We start from the raw sequence: 16,269 nt of genomic DNA on the forward strand, positions 1-16,269 counted from the left end.
AAATACCGAGAAGCGCAGAGAACATAAAAATGAGCTGATACTGCTGTCAACCCTGAGAGACTGGATTTTTCTAGAAACGAGCTGGTTAGAAGCTTACTTAGTTTAGGAGGTCTGCCTTCAAACCCCAGCCCAGCCTGTTTTCATTTCATTCCACAGACCTTCTGCTGCTACGAAGGGGGAGTTGAGACTGGGGGTCTAATGACTGCAAGAAGAGAATTAGAGACGCATGTTTATCTCGATACATTTACTCTCATTAAAGTTCATATTCACTGACATCATGCATCTCCTTGAACAAGACTGCCCACCCACCATTAATTAAAGCCACATTTTAAAAAGTCAGTGTGTGCACTTTTATTCCAATCAAAAGTAGCCTCCTGAATTCTACAGAGTGGGCAGGAGAATATCTGAGGCCTGACAGCTGTTCACCTCCACAAAGTCAAGATTCACATTAAAAGTCCATGGTTATTCAGACCCTAACATATAATAGCCCAGATCTATTGTCTTGAAGAGTTGAAACATTCAATGTCGATTGAGCCAGTAAGCAAAAGTAGCATGTGTTTTGATAAGTCCACATGCTCTCAGAGATGTGTGTGTGATGGGAGGCCTCTATCTTGTCCACTCGCCTCAGAGTGCTCATTAGGCAGCACACTCTTATCAAAGACACCACACTTGAACTTACACATGCCGCATCAGTGTGGAGGCAAAGGTCAATGCAAGGAAAAAAAGACTTCCCCCTTCTTATCCAAACCATTGCACAAACAGTAATCGCCAAACGCTGTAGGATTGCACAACCGTGGGCTATATTCTTGGCAGTCGTCACTCTCTGTCCATAAATTCATGAAAACAAGGAATGGCGGGCTTTCGAGTTCAAGGAAGGCCCTGTTTGTAAACAGTTCGGGCCACACTCATCTCACTCTGCGTGCTAAGCAAGAGCCCGTCCCTCTAGCGTCCTTGAAGTGATCTGAGCCTCCACGGAGTCTCTTCAAAGGATTTCCACCCCCAATGACGCTGCCTTCTTGTTTATTCTTTCTCCTATTAATGCACCCCTGTCTTTCTAGGGTCCTTTCGATGTTACACCGATCTTTCTTTACACGTTAACATCACGTACATTCTTTATGTTGTGACGATCAAAGAAAACGTCGTGGTGATCTTGTTCCCATGACAGATGAGTAACTCTAGAATGAGCAGACTCACTATTTGATCGGCCAGCCACTCTGGGCTTCCAATGCACAGGCATGAAGCACACCACTTAGATGTTCCAGTTAGTCTGCTCAGGGCTCCTGTCTCCATGTAAGCAGGTGTGGCTAAGCGGTGGGTCTGAAGGCTGGCCTGCAATGGTTTAATCCTCGACCAAAGCACCCTGGCTTAGGAGTTGACACCGAAGATCGTCGCATGGACTTGAGCCCCTCGAGGACCACAGTTTTCTCATCTAACCAATGGGGACTGGGGAGGAATGCTGACCCTAACCCCACGGTCCAGAGGCTGATGAGGGCGAAAGGGCAATTGGCCGGAGGATCCCGTCAGGCCCGTCAACTTCCTCCACTTCCTCACGCAGCCCGGGAAACTACAAAATGCGGTTCAGAATGAGACGCAGGTGCACCCATGAACTGCCTTCACAGAAAGTATTGGAGAGGATGGCACAAGCCCCAGCGCGGGGTGGAGGCCATGTCCTAACACACAGAGTCTATTCTCCATCTAATGGTACCAGAAAACACTTGGCTAAACGCAATGGCCAGAGCAATGGGTGGACTCCGTCAGCTCGGTCGTGGGATAGCTCAACCCAGCTGGAGGGAACAGGGAGGACCGACGGGGCGGGGGAGGAGGGCAGTGGAAAGGTGGGACTCTGCAGCAGCTTGTGGACCCTAGGGCCCTGGAAGGAAAGGCCGGAGGTCCGCAACGCGCCCAGGCTGGGCCCTACCTTCCTGCCGGCTCGGCTGTTGTGCAGATTCATCAGCGCTCTGGCGTCCTTCCCTTTTTTCTCCTTGGCGTCCACAAAGGCGCGGGCAAACTTGACCCCATAGTTGATGTTGTCGCTGCAGCCACCCCAGTCGAAAGTGCCCTTGCTGTCCTGGGCAGTGCCCTTCTTCTTTGGGTCACAGGAACAGGACTTTAACTCTCCTTGGCTACAGGCCCTGGTGATAGCAAATACAACTCCGGCTGAGGAGATGGCGTAAACAAAGGCAGACTCCCGACTACCTGAAACAAAAATGCTTTTCTTAAAAGGGGTCTGGCATGGCGTGTGCTGAAGAACTTGCACACGAGGGCTGCTTACACAATCAATGAACCTGCCTCCGGACAAAGGGGTTCTGGCATCGCCTGCAAGGGATGGGTTTTGGGCCAATATTGGCATCCAAATGACATCTTAAAATGCATACAGAATAAACCAGGAAGTGAAGCAAAAGACTGCCTTGGCTCAGCTTCTGGCTAATTCAGTTTATCTACGCACGCACGATCCTTGAAGGCAGCGGTTCTCAACCTGTGGGTCGTGACCCCTTTGGGGGGTCAAACGACCCTTTCACAGGGGTCACCCGATTCATAACAGTAGCAAAATGGCAGTGATGAAGTAGCAACGCAAATGATGTTATGGTTGGGGGTCACCACACCATGAACTGTATGAAAGGGTCACGGCCTTAGGAGGGCTGAGAAGCACTGCTTTAAGGCCACCCCAAAATGCTGTAGGAGAGGGAACCATCACCCCTCTTAGCCTCATTGCTTCATCTGTAAGAGAAGATCAAGGGGAAACAGACAGACAGACAGCAGTGGCAGTGATTTCAACGCCTGGAGACCCCATGAGTGGCGGAGGAGCACCAGCCTACTGCTTTCAGTGGCTGCTTTTCCAGAAGTAGACCCAGGATGCTCTGCTGCAGAGCCTCCTGAAGCTCACGCCTCCACCTTCCAAGATCCCAGCTGGGTGCGTTCACCAGCCGCCCCAGCCAAGAAGATGGTGGTCTATAATCTGACACTCCCCGGATACATGTTGGCATTCCTAAGATGACATCTGCGCTCAGAAAATGCTTTCCAACCTCCTGGCATCACGGAAGGCCCTACCCCACATCTAAAGGATCAAGAGTGTACTACGGAATTCCAAGCAATCCAGGCGCTTCTGTAGGAAGAGAGTTCCGTAACCGGTCCCCTCCTGTGTGCACTCCCGTCCCACACATCCCCGTGAACCTGCAGTACAGAGCCTGGGCTCCGCATCAGCTTTCGCAAGTCCCTGCGAGCCTGCTGAAGGCACGTCCTTGAGTCACAGACGACGTCTGACTATGAAGGTGGGTTTGCTTCCTTCTGGAACACCTAATCACTGGTGTTGGGGCAAAGAGAGTGAACGCGTTTCTTGGGCTTTTCTGGAAGGGAAACGAATTCACCGCCGATAATTAGGCTTGGGCGCGAACCCTTAGGGGTGCTCTTAGAAGGTTCTTTATTAGCGTGCAGGCTACTTTCACTGGCAGGCTGAAAGGGGCATACTGCAGCGCAGTAACGACATTAAATTATTTTAATAATCGGTACTAACTCATAACACGGTGTTGTGGTACAGTGACAGATATAAGGCTCTTTAGGGTCCGTGGACACCTCGTTTTTCAAGTGAGGCTGTATTTCATTGTTATTAGCGTGCTTCTTTATTAATGGTTCCCGCAGCAGATATATTCACAATCAAAATAGGAAGGGAACCAGCCAGTGCCAGTGAGAGGCAGAACACAGTGTCACTCGGAGATTCGATACGTCAAGATGAGTGACTTTTGAACTACACGGCTGGGAGGAGCTTTTGGCACGGAAGTTCATACGCTGCCGCCTGTCTCTCCGTGTTAAAATTTATTACACGTCCCTTGCAATATTTGTTCTGCTGGTCACATTATTAAAAAGAAAAAATACATCTACATCATATTAAATGGCACTTACCTCAGCCTTCAAAAAATACCTCCCCAGAACCTCCAGCTAGCAAGCAAGGAATCCATCAGGCCCCCGAGCCAGGGGAAGTCAATTAGCCGGCCTGTACCTCTGCCGTAGGTAGGTAGCAGTGACACTCTCCAGGGAGCAAGGTGGTGGCCGTGGGGGCTGTCTGGAAGGCTGCAAGCGCCCATTTCTTACCAGGATCATAGCTTTTCAAAGTAGAATTGAGGTGTTTACCAAATTAAGGCGACTAGATGCTAAGTACCTGACGCTGGTAGTGGCACTGAGATGTTTTTTTTATGATACCATTTTAGACTTTAGAAAAGAACCTTGTCTGTAGTTAGCCTATGTAATCGCGAAAGCTTGGCTTCACACCTACGGGGCAGTGTGCACACACGAGAGCAAGAACTGGAGGAGGACCATTCACAGCCATTTGAGTTAGATAATACTTCTTACACTATTTTTCAAAGGGGACATGAGAGCCATTTCTCAAGGTGGTCGACCAGGGAAAAGGTGTGGGAGATTGACACTAGCAAACTCACTGCCATCCTGTCAATTCTGAGTCACAGCGCCTGGAGAACAGAGTCAAACTGCCCCAGGTGAGTTCCCCAGCCTAGCTCTTGACGGTCTGTTTTCTCCAGCCCGGTGTAGCAGCTGGTGTGCTTGAAGGGCTGACCTTGTGGTGAGTGGCTCACTATACCACCAGAGCTCCCTGAAAGCGAGTGGAGGAAATCATGTTGGGATCAGAATTCATCCTTGCTGTATGTATGGATTGTGATAAGAGTTGTACCAGCCCCCAATAAAACGATTTAAAAAAAGAATTCATTCTTGTGTAATTTGTTAACAATTAAACGAACTCGTCAACTAAAGGCAAAAAAAGAGAAAAAAAACAGAAAATCTGCTTCATTTCAGAAATAGTTTCCAAAGCAAAAATATCAATATAAATTCTTGTCATTTACTGTTCAAACACTTTGCTAGGCAGCCAGGGATTATTTATTTTAAAAATTTAGCACATTGACTAAACTTTTCATTTCACCTCCAGATGTTTTGGTATCATGTAGATACAGCCTTAAGATGTTTTTAATTCAGTGTCTTAGATGAATCACTTAGAGGCTATGTGTGAAATAGTAGTGCATTTCAACACTTGGCTTGGTAAGAATGGGTCTCAGAAAAAATGGGCTCTATTGAAAGCTATTAGAAAATGCTCTCAAATTCAAATCTAAATGGTGATTTGTATACTTCCTGGTGTGTTCCTTTCAAAGTCTCTCCAAATTTCAGACGGAGATGAAGTCCGACACTGGCTGCTAAGTGTGTACGCATGCCTCCTCTTGGAGTATTTCAATTGGAGGCAGGCGAGAACGGTCGTCTGGAAGGGTAAGGCATTAGAAGATAGGGTGTCTTGAGGGCTATGGCGTGTCCAGCTCTCTTTAAAATGCTGGCTTAGGTGACTGAGAATTGCCAAGATGTGACCTAATCACTTTGGGGTTGAGGACTTATTCTAGAATTCTGGAGGCATATTCTTTGAGGAGGCCTGTGGGGTATACTAGTGTCAGGTTTACGGGTGTCAGGTTTCTCTGCTCCTGATGGGTTTGTTGAGTGAATGACAACTGTTCCTAAAAACCCCTCTCTTTTCCTCTGACTCTCTCAATCAGAAAAGGTGGGTGTGGTCCTTTCCTCGCAGGCCGTGAGCCCTGGAGAAAAGGCCAGGGGCTCTGGCAGGGCTGCCCTTTGCTGTTCCGATTCATCTAGAAGGGCGGTAGGGTTCTGCACAAAACAGAGATGGGCACTCCCCTGCAAGCAGTTGATTTAGGCCAAACTCAGCCCTCCATATTCAACACCAAATCATCACCAACAGTCACCAGAGTTTGCACAAATGCCCAGAAGGGAAAGCTGACCTCCTACAATGAATGGGGGGGAAATGGTGTAGCCCGCTGGGTTCGGCTTGGGGTCCTTTGGCAAAGCCACCAGCATCACCGTCACCTGTGAGACAGCTGAAGGAAGCGCAAGCGGAAATTTCTTCTTCACCTAGGGCCTTGGACAAAATCAAGCTGGTTACGTTTGCCCTGGGTCAAGCCTCCTCCCTCTCCGCAGCTCTCCAGTTGCGAGCAGAAACGAGCCTTGCCGAGGATAAGCTAAGATCTTATGAATGACTTCCCAGTTTGGCGGATCTGTGCTCTTCAGGACCGCTGGTGAAAACTGCCTCCTTTGATTTGTGACATCCACAGACTTCCAGAGACAGCATCTAGATATGAATGCTTTATAAACATGGGCAGGCAGTTTATACATCACTGGGAGACAGTTGTGAGCGCTCGCTCTGAAATCGAACATTCCTTCCGTGTTTTAAGCACCATGGAAGGGTCTGCGCATCACACAGTCCAAGATATTTGCCAAACTCTCTTTAACAAGGTCCGCCCTTGAATGGATTTACGGGTGAGCTCATCGAGGCGAAGTCTGACATTCTACGTAGCTGAAATTTACCACTGACCTTTCAAATATCTGTGATGTCATATCGAAACTCCAAGAGGAATGCAGAAGAACACAGTTCTTAAGGTGGAGAATAAAATTGCAGAATATCGCAGTAAATTTAACTTTAGGGATACTTGAAGAGTAAGGGCACTACGCCCTTGGGGGATTTTCAGAGACGTTCAGTTATGCATTTGGCCTCATAAAACCCTAGGGCTGTGATGATTACATGAAACACCCTCTGTTAAGCATTACCAAGTGCACAGCCCAAGCAAGTTTCTTAGAAATGGGGGGTGGGGGGGTGTTGGGGGCACAGAAAGGGCAAAAGCAAGTGTGCCGTTTCCTGGATCTGGGGTTTGCACATAAGCGTTCTGTTTTCAGTTTGATTTCCCACCAGCAAGCGGGCGGTGCTGTTGCTCAAAGAATGGCCACGGTACCAGGCCCCAGCGGGCAGGTATTATTTGAAGATGAGATCTGATGTGCAAAAATGGCCCCTGGTTTTATACTAGCTGGGGACGCCGTAGGTAAGGATTCAGTTGCTAGCACAAAGGCGGTGGATTTGAGCCCACCTCCTGAGCCCTGGTGGCATAATGGGTTATGTGTTGTACTGCTAACTGCAAGGTCAGTAGTTCAAACTCACCAGCTACTCTGCGGGAGAAAGTTGAGGCTTTCTACTCCCGTAACGAGTGACAGCCTCAGAAATCCACAGGGACAGTTCTATTCCGACACATGGGGTCACTGTGAATTGAAATGGACTCCAACAGCAGCAGGGAGTTCCTTTCCATATTCAGAACACTGAAGAGGCTTCTATATAATTTTTAGAACGAAACACTTCATGCAAGAAGAAATCTACATATTCATGATCCTCACTCCTATCTCCCTAAGTATCCTTACTCCCTAACAGGCATCTGGGAAATGTTAGGCATTCACGACAAATCCGTCCATTTACTGGCTGTAATGAATGCGTGGCCTCTGCAATAGACAAGGCACGAGGCTGCCCAGCCCCTACCCTGATGGAATTTACAGTGGAGGGAGAAACAGGGTCCCTTCAGACCACGGGTTCTCAACCTGTGGGTCTCGACCCCTGTGGGGGCCCAACGACCTTTTCACAGGGGTTGCCCAATTCACAACAGTAGCAAAATGACAGTGATGAAGTAGCAACGCAAATCATGTTATGGTTGGGGGGGGGCGGGTCACCACAACACGAGGAACTGTATGAAAGGGTCAGGGCATTAGGAAGGTTGAGAACCACTGCTTTGGACACAGACAGTTCCCTATGTGGAAGAGGTAGCGAGGCGGGAGGCCAGAGCATCCTGATGAAGTATATACGGAGCTTTTGTACTCATGGTCAGCTTTGGCTAATAAAACATGAGAGCCTTCCATCCCCATCTTCTGCACAAGTCCTTTGGGAAGATTCTACCCCACGAATGAGGAGGTAAAAAGTCAAGAGTCTTCATGACTGCTTCCTCCCTGCTCCAAAGATCAAGTCTGCACCCGGTGGCCATGCCAGGTTTACAGGATGGACAAGAAGGGCAAGAGCCCCAGGCACTAGATGCAGACTGGCTTCCTCACAGACTTTAGACACGTTCCTTGATTGATCCAGTCCTTTCTGGAGGTGCAGTGGTTACACACTGGGCTGCGATCTTTAAGGTCAGCAGTTTAAAACCAGCAGCAGCTCCATGGAAGCAATTCGAGACTTCAATCTCCTAAAAACAGTTACAGCTTTGACATTTTACAGGGCAGTTCTATCCTGTACTATAGAGTTGCTGTGAGTGATCATCCACTTGATAGCAGTGAGTGAGTGAGTGAGTGAGTGAGTGAGTGAGTGAGTGAGTGAGTGAGTGAGTGAGTGGCAGGAAAAAATGCCACCAAACAGAACAAGCTTTTAGTTGAATACAATGCAGTCAGAGATGAGCATGTTAAGCTTCCCCACAGGTGCGGGGCAGCAGAGCCTGTGAGGTGAGGCTGAGGCAAGGCACTTACTTCGGAGCAGCCCCCGCCCAAAGAGGCTGTGGTCTCTCTCCAGGGTGTTACAGTTCCAGCGGTGCTGTCGGAACTGGTGCTGGCATTCTGCCGTCCACTCGGCCACCCCCAGGCCGATGGCACGCATTACGTCCGGGTGTCGGTGGCACAGCTGACGCTGGCGGCTCACCAAGCCTGGCACATTGTCACACATCACCCTGGAGGTGCCCGTAGCTCTCATGTACCTGTGAGACCAACACAAGGGTCTGAGCAACAGGAAGAAATCAGAGTGCCTTTCCTTGCCCCTGCACTCCTCATCTATGGAGAGCAGAGCAAGGCTTTGCTTAGATCAGTGGAGAAGCAGCAAGTCGGGCAGGACGGCGAGTGATTGGGTAGAAACCAAAGCGAGTCTTTGAGTGCCTCTCACCAGGAAGCCTCCACCAGCGGATGGTGCTGGGCCAGGGCGAGGGGGTGGGGATTCCAGGCAAAGTTTGCCCTCCCGGAAAGGGATGAGAGGGAAAGCATTCAGCATTCTGCTCGGGGAGAACACTTCAAAGGCTTTTCCTAAGAGGGCTCTCATCTCTGGCCCTAGCTGTGGAGAAAGCCCGATCTTTCCAAGTGCTTCATTCACTTTCATTTGACCTAACGTAGGGGTATCTTTAGAATGGTCTCTATCTGTCTAATCAACACCTGCTGGTTACCCGCTCCTGGAGACACTCTGCTCTTTCCTGACTAAAGAATCCTCTCAGCAGTTCCATTTCCCAGCGCCTTTGGCTTTTATAGAAAAGCTTTTGGGGGGTGGGGAAGGGAGGAAAAAAATCTCTCTATTGTTAGTAAGGACACTAAATGCTTGGAAGAATCAAAGTGTTATAGCTCCATAGAGCACTTTTGAAAAGAAACTTTAACAAAAAATTACATCATCATCTGTACCCAGATGTTCTCTATTAGTTGTGAAATGTTTAGAAAGGTACCTTTTATATAACCCAAGCTGCCATAGGTGTCTTTTGAAGCGATCGAACAGGGGGAATGTCTTTTTCTTGTATTTTTCATTATTTTATACGATCATAAAATTGTTACAGCTGTGACTTCCAAAAAATACATTTACGTGACAGCTGAGAGACAATGTGACAAAAAGTCGGGGCAATAAATAATGTCGATACACCCATGAAAACAGAATAGTTATTTCACTGAGGGGGAGCAGGGGGGAAGGCCAGTGAGATAAATCAATCTTTGATCCTCAATCAGCAATGCCAAGGCTAAACGCCTTCCTGGTCTGAGCTGGTTTAGGCAAGAATGGAACTCCCTTTCCCATCGGCTTCCCATCATCCTGTTGCTAAAGAGGCCAAGGTCTCCCTCAGGGGCCGGCCCCAGTCTTTCATTTGGTCCAGTCTCCTTCCTCTTCAATGCAAAAGGAACATCCTTTTCAAAAGCGCCCACACTCACCAGGTCTCACGGAATCCTTATTTAATGTTCTGAAACTTTGAGGTGAGAGGGTCCTGAAGCTCCCAACTCCACCCTCTTCAAGATCAGAAGGTCCCAGAGGATGGGGGAAGTTTCTGAGTGGGGCGAGATTCTCCTTTGGGGCTGGGGGGCTGATAATACTAAGACCTGTCCCTGCTCAACGTTCCTTTTTTACAGGGGCGTGGGGGGGGGAGCGTGACAATTCTGCGTACAAAAGACAGCAGCAACGTTGCTCTGAGATGGGGAGGTTCTGAACATCTTCAGCCCCCCAGGGTGCAGAGCCTGCTACCAGGGTGTAGTTTCGATCTAAAGGAACTTAAGCGTCTTTCCGCCCCACTGGGGTGAAGCATCAGGAATGTGGAAGGACTGGAAATTAAGCAAAATCGCCTGCTTCAGGGGCTACAACTCCCGTCTGCCTGACATGCCCATCGGTTCATCCAGAGGTGATTTTTTTGTTTGGGGATGGGATGGGTGGGGAGAGAGGCAATTGTAGTTTTCAAGGTGAAAGTGAACACACACACACACACACACACACACACACACACACACACACACACACACACACACACGGCTAGGCTAGCGCATCTCTCAACGGGATAAGAAATTGGCTGGTTTTGTGGTTTCTCAGCTGGATCCAAATAAACCAACATTCGAGCGGGGATGTGGCTTTTCTGGAGTTGTCACAGCTGGAATGGTGCGCTGGGAAGCGCCCAGGAACTCGGGACGGGGCGCCAGGAGCGGCCGGCCACCGGAAGGGTCGGTGCGTTCCCCGCTCCCCTCGGCCGAGACCCCCCACCCGCGCCCCGCCCTGCGCCCGGTGGGCGCGCGGACTTACCACCATGAAGAGCTGACCTCGGGGACGGGGACGAGCCAGGCCCAGAGCAGCGGGAGCCAGGGCCAGATTCCGGCGAGAGGGGCGTTCATAATGAGCCCCCTTGCGTCGGCATCAGGTCAGACTCCGTGTGCGGGCGCCATGCGTGCCGAGCAGAGCGCTCAGCGCCCGAGCGCCTCGTCACGGCCGGCGCCGCGCCCCCGCCCCCCGCCCGTCGGCGGCGCGGCGAGCCCCGCTGATAAAGTTTCCACCGGCGAGCCGCCGAGCGATAACGCCGCCCGCCGCGCCCACGCCCAGGCCCCGCGGGCGGCGAGCGCGGCCCGCCGAGCTCCGCGCCTCCGCGCGCCCCGCCGCCCGCCGCGGGAGGGGGCGCGGCGCGGGGAGCCCAGGGGCAGGCAGGCGGCGGCGGGGCCCGCGGGGGTCCGCCTCGGTGCCCGGGAGCCCTCCGCCCCCCGCGGAGGCGGCCGGCGGCCCGAGCGCGTCGGGGGGCGCCAGCCGCAGGCACGCGCGCCCGGGCTCGGCGAGGCTGCCCTGGCACCCAGCGCGGGCGGCGGGCGGCGGGCGCGGCGCGCGAGCGAACCGGCTGCCGGGACTCCGCGAGGGTCTCCACTGGGAGCCCGGCGGCTCTCCCGGACGCCCGGGGCGCGCGCGAGCACTTGGGGATCGAGAGCCGCCGCGTGTGCGCCGCGCCCGGCAGGGAAAGAAGCGCCCGCGGCGGGGCGGCCTGGGTTGGGTCAGGGGACGGCGCTCGCGGGGAGGAGCCGGGAGGTGCGTGACCCGCGGACCTGGGCCCGGCGTCCTCGTGTGCGCACAGCCCCCGGGGAAGGTGCGGTTTTACGCACAGCCAGCTCCTCCCCGCGCTGCGGGGCGCGAACGGTCGCGGAGGGCGGGCGCACGCGGGGTGGCGCGCGCGCGCGCGCGCGCGGAGGCCGGACCCCCGCACCCGCCTGCGCGCCGCGCGGAGTGCGGGGCCCCGCGGGCCCGGGTCTGCGCCCCCGCGGAGCCCATGCAGACGGGTGGGGCACGCGGAGCTGCCCCTGGCTCGCAGCCCTGCCGTTTATCACCGGAAAGGAAGGAAGAGAGGAACTCGCAGCGGCCGTGAACTGTTCCATTGCTCTCTTCCTGGGGCGGAGGGACCCGCCGCGCTCCAGGGGAGCGTGCTCTCAGGAGGGCGGGGGGAGAGTGCGTGTCTAGGGGTTAGGGGGTACCGCATTGTTCTCGGGGCGTGGGGGTGGCGTCCCGCTGGGAAGGACCCTGCTCGCCCGCCCCCGAGGTGCCCACCCTCCGGCCTGGACGGGTCGGAACGTCAGCCCTCGTGGAGCGCGAGCGCGGTGAGAGGCTGGACGGGGAGAAGCTCAGCGACGCCAAAAACCTGAAAGATGCTGTCATCGCCGCCCCCTTCTCCCCCTCCGGTCCCTGGCAGGTCCGGCCCCTCCCAGGCTGACCCAGATACATCCCAGTTTGGGTCCGGAAAGGGAGGGGAGGGAAGCAAGCACCGCGCCACCCACGACTCGGGAAGAGCGAGGCTCCGCGCCAGGCCCGCTCCGTATCGCTGGGCCGCGACCCAGGGGAAGTTCTGGTCGGTCTGTGCCGGGCGCGCGGGCGGGGGGCGCTTCTGCTCAGAGTGCGGGCGCACGTTTGCTCCGGGTGCGGGGGGCAAAGCGAACGGCGCCAAACAGCCAAGGATGGGTGTCTCCTCCACCTCTATGCTTAGGCTCACGGGGCCGAGAACCAGCCAGCGTTTACCTCCACCCTCCTTTGTCTCAAAGGCTCTTGGCGTAAACCCAGACACTTGGGACACGGAGAAGAGATGATGACATGGCTCTGGAGGAACCGTCGTCCAAATGTTCCTCCCTCCAGCGCATAAACTAGGGGTGTGGATGTGGATGCTGAGCAAGGTAGACAGTTGTGCATTTCTCCCCTGGAGTATGGACCCAGGAACCAACTACAACACGACGCCATTCAGAGCCCCCGCCCTCCTCAGCACGATGTGTCCTCAGCCCAAAAGCTGAGTTATTGGAGAGACCTGGAGTGTAACTGTCACCTCGGAGGTCCGCCCTTTCCCTCCGCCCAGGGAGTAACTGTTTGGCCAGGAGACCCGCACTAAAGTTGTTGGGGAGGCCAGTGAAATGCCGAGGCAGACCTGGGAGAGGAGTTGACCATCCCCAAAGCTAATTGAATCCACTCCCAAGGATTTCGTCTGGGGACAGGAGGCGGAGAGCCACGTAGAGAAGAGATCAGCCGTGGTGAAAGGCAAAAAGCTGATAAAGTTCAAGAGAAGCTCAGTCCAGACATGGAAAGGGCCCACCCAAACACCCCTTCCTGGCCTGTGTCCAGACGGTCTGGATCCGCGGGTTTCTCTCTCCTAGACCTGTAACGCTATTGTTCTCGCATTCTCCACCTCTATTCAACTGAGGACCCACTACTAAACCCACTGTTACGCAGTAGCTTCTGACTTAGAGTGATCCTACAGAACAGGGTACAACTGGACTGTAATTCCTTCCACAAGTAGAAACCTTCTTACTTATCCCATAGGGCAGCTGGTAGTTTCAAACTGCTGACCTTTCAGTGAGGGGCCAAGTGTATAGCCACTCTGCCACCAAGGTTCCTCCATCCATCCAGAGCTTAGCCAGGATCCCTCCTCTTCCTGCCTAGCAGGTGTCTCTTTATTCCCACCCGTCCCCTGGGCGGACTCTTCATTTTGAAGATAGAAAATTTGTTCACTAATCGGGTTGGGAAATAAATGCTCCAAGCTGGGCGGAGAAGAAATTAGAGTAAGCCTCAATTCTCTTGCAATTAAAACTACTATCTTAAAGAGTTAATAAATAATGAAGTGGGCATTTTACTTCAGCCTAGCTATAAAATGAAAAACGACACCCCTTACTGTCAGCTAGTCAACTCGGGGCAGAGCGCCTCTAGGCCATGGTAGATCCCAGTGAGTTTGGAATACTGTAACCTCTTTTAAGGGAGTAGAAACTCACCATCTTTCTGCGGAAAAGAAAGCTAGTGGTTACAAGTCGCCCCGTGTGATTAGCAGTTCAATGGGTAACGAAGGCGCAGATGATGATAGGGTAGGGAAAGATAGGCTTGAGGGTAGTTTTAGATCTATGAATTTATTATGTTCTCAATGAGAAGCCTTGGAATTCCCTGTAAAGTTCATTTGCAATATAAAGAACCCGGGTCTCTTCCTGGAGATTAAAGCTAGTTTGCTTGTAACTTCACTGTAGCCCTGTAGCCAGATGAGTCAGTCTATTTTCTTAGTTAGATCCATTGTTTGTCTAATCTCCCAGGGCAAAAGGAGAACTAATTTATGACCAAACCATCTCCACCCTTCAAAAATGGAGAATTACTTCTTCAAGCCATCATTTGCCTTTCTGTCTGAAGTGGCTGTTTCCTAAGGCAGTGACTCCTACTCTAGCGACTCACCAAGCAATGATTCAAAGGTCCAGTGTCTCCAGTGACTCTAACATTATGCGTTAACAAGTCAGGAATGGGAAAGAGGAACACATGTCCTCAGAATTTTCAATGTCCAGATCTAAGGCTTCCGTGTGCACAACAATATGGTGACATCTTTCAGGTTGTTTTCAGTGGTCTTAAACACCCGCTTTCCTTTTTAGTCACTGCCAAATGTTTTTATCAAACGACTCAGCTATTTTGTGTTCAGCATTCTTTTGAGAAGCAATGCAATATTGCTTATTTAAATCACTGCATAAATTCAAGTTAATGTGTTCTAGCACTCTGCTTCTAGCAGGAAAGAGCCATAGGTATCTGACTTGCTCACCCACTTATTATTGGTCACTCGAAAGCATTGGGCTGAGGTGTTTAAGAAATGGCGTGACCGTGAGGTGAACTTCCCGAACACACTAGAATTGTCCTAGCTTTTCTGTTTAGGGAAACTTTTGCTTCTGAGCTGCAGAAAAGGTGGAATCCAAGCAAAACGTATCATTTAATGCTTCCCCAAATTAATTGCCTTCAAGTCAATTCTGACTCACAATGACCTTACAGGACAGAGCAGACTGCTTCTGTGGGTTTCTGAAACTGTAACTCTTTATGGAAATGGAAAGCCTCATCTTTCTCCTGAGGAGCAGCTGGTGGTTTTGAACTGCTGATTTTGAGGTTAGCAAACCAACAACCATCACACCCACTAAGGACATAGAAATTGGAGTTCTGGGTTGTTGATGCACCTGAAATTTGCAGAGTGGAATGTCTGGAGTAGATAGCTGTGAAGAGGAAGCGTCTGCACATCTATATTAAGATTTACCACGAGTCTTTGGCCAAGAGTCGTGCTGACTATAGAAAAAAGCAGTACTTGGCAGCACCCACAAGAGATCATCTGCCCCAGAGGATGCAGTACTGAGAGAAAGGTACTGAGGTTAACGTCAGTGAGGTGGAGAGCCCTCACTGAGCACAGTTTCATGCTAGCGACCCCAGAAAGGCCATGGCTTAATGTAGAGAGACTGCTTTGGTGTAAAGAGAATGTCTTAGGACGAAGTATAAAATCTTGTTCTACACGTGCAATGCTCTAGCAAAGAATAAAGTTAGACCAGAGAAGATGAGGATTTAAAAGAACAAAAGCAACAACTCTAATCCAGACTCTCTTCAAATGGACATTCACAATGCCATTATAAAAAAAACAAGACCAGAAATGTGCAAAAACAAAAAAAAGGTGATCCATACACATGAAAACAACTAGAAATTGACCTTGGGTGACCCAGATGTGACTTTGGGTGACCCAGATGTTGGAAATTTCAAGACTGTTTAAAGCAGCTAGCTTAGATATTTTGGGAAACTAAGTAAATCAAGAATCTTGGTAAATAAATAGAAACCATCTTCAAATAAATGAAAATTCAAGGAAAAATAGTACAATGCCTGAAATGTAAAATTCACGGAGAGGGTGTAACAACAGAATGAAGTTGGTAGGAGAAACAGCAGTGGACTTGAAAGTAGATGTTATCTAATCTCCAGGACAGAGAGATAAGAGAATGAAAATAAAATTGATGCCTCCTCAGTGATGTGTGGAATAATACCAAACAGCGTAACACATGTATAAATGACTCCCAGAAAGAAAGAGAGTGGAGCAAACAATATTTGAAGACATAAGGCTAGCAATGTGTCTGATAGAGGAGAAACCATAAGAGAGCAGAGCCATGAGACAGGCAAGCCCTCCGAAAGCAAAGCCTTTCGAAGTCACTGCCATCAAGTTGATTCCAACTCAGCCACTCTAAGACAGGGTAGCACCGCCTCTCTGAGATTATGGGAGTAGAAAGCCGCATCTGTGTCTAGTGAAGTGTCTTAAGAGCTTGTATTTATCTGGTGATTCCAAAATACAGTTAAAACATTTAAAACTAATAAAAAGTTTAAAACTAAACCAAAGGATGAATGATTTTTAACAGAATCGGAATCCATACACAGAGTTAAATTTAGGAAGCAAAGCAATGGAGAGAGGTATAAACATAGCGGTGTGTACACATGGAAATGCATTAACCCACAAAAATAGTTATTGCCCCATGTACATATATTTATATGGCAATACCCTCCCTCAATACAAGAACACTTTGTTGTAACAAATCTGTAGTCTGAGATGTTCACCCTCCCGACACAATCGCTGAAGACAAAACGGGGGCAAAAGCAAATGTGAAGAGGGCAGATGGTGCCAGGCTATT

At 50.7% G+C, this 16,269-nt stretch overlaps 1 protein-coding gene across 1 annotated transcript in view; it reads right to left on the reverse strand.

The window, feature by feature from the left end:
- The window catches only part of WNT2 (Wnt family member 2), a 46,223-nt gene extending 35,352 nt beyond the window's left edge, over positions 1 to 10,871 (reverse strand). Inside the window, exons 1-3 of the mRNA XM_075558597.1 lie at positions 10,610 to 10,871; positions 8,335 to 8,558; positions 1,919 to 2,196 (exon numbers count right to left, since the gene is read on the reverse strand). Of these exons, the coding sequence (XP_075414712.1) occupies positions 1,919 to 2,196; positions 8,335 to 8,558; positions 10,610 to 10,698 (591 nt within the window). The 5' untranslated portion in view covers positions 10,699 to 10,871. The remainder of the gene's footprint in view (positions 1 to 1,918; positions 2,197 to 8,334; positions 8,559 to 10,609) is intronic.
- Between the last annotated feature and the right edge of the window lie 5,398 nt (positions 10,872 to 16,269).

This window comes from Tenrec ecaudatus, chromosome 9 (genome assembly GCF_050624435.1).
Source record: "Tenrec ecaudatus isolate mTenEca1 chromosome 9, mTenEca1.hap1, whole genome shotgun sequence".
NCBI lineage: Eukaryota > Metazoa > Chordata > Mammalia > Afrosoricida > Tenrecidae > Tenrec > Tenrec ecaudatus.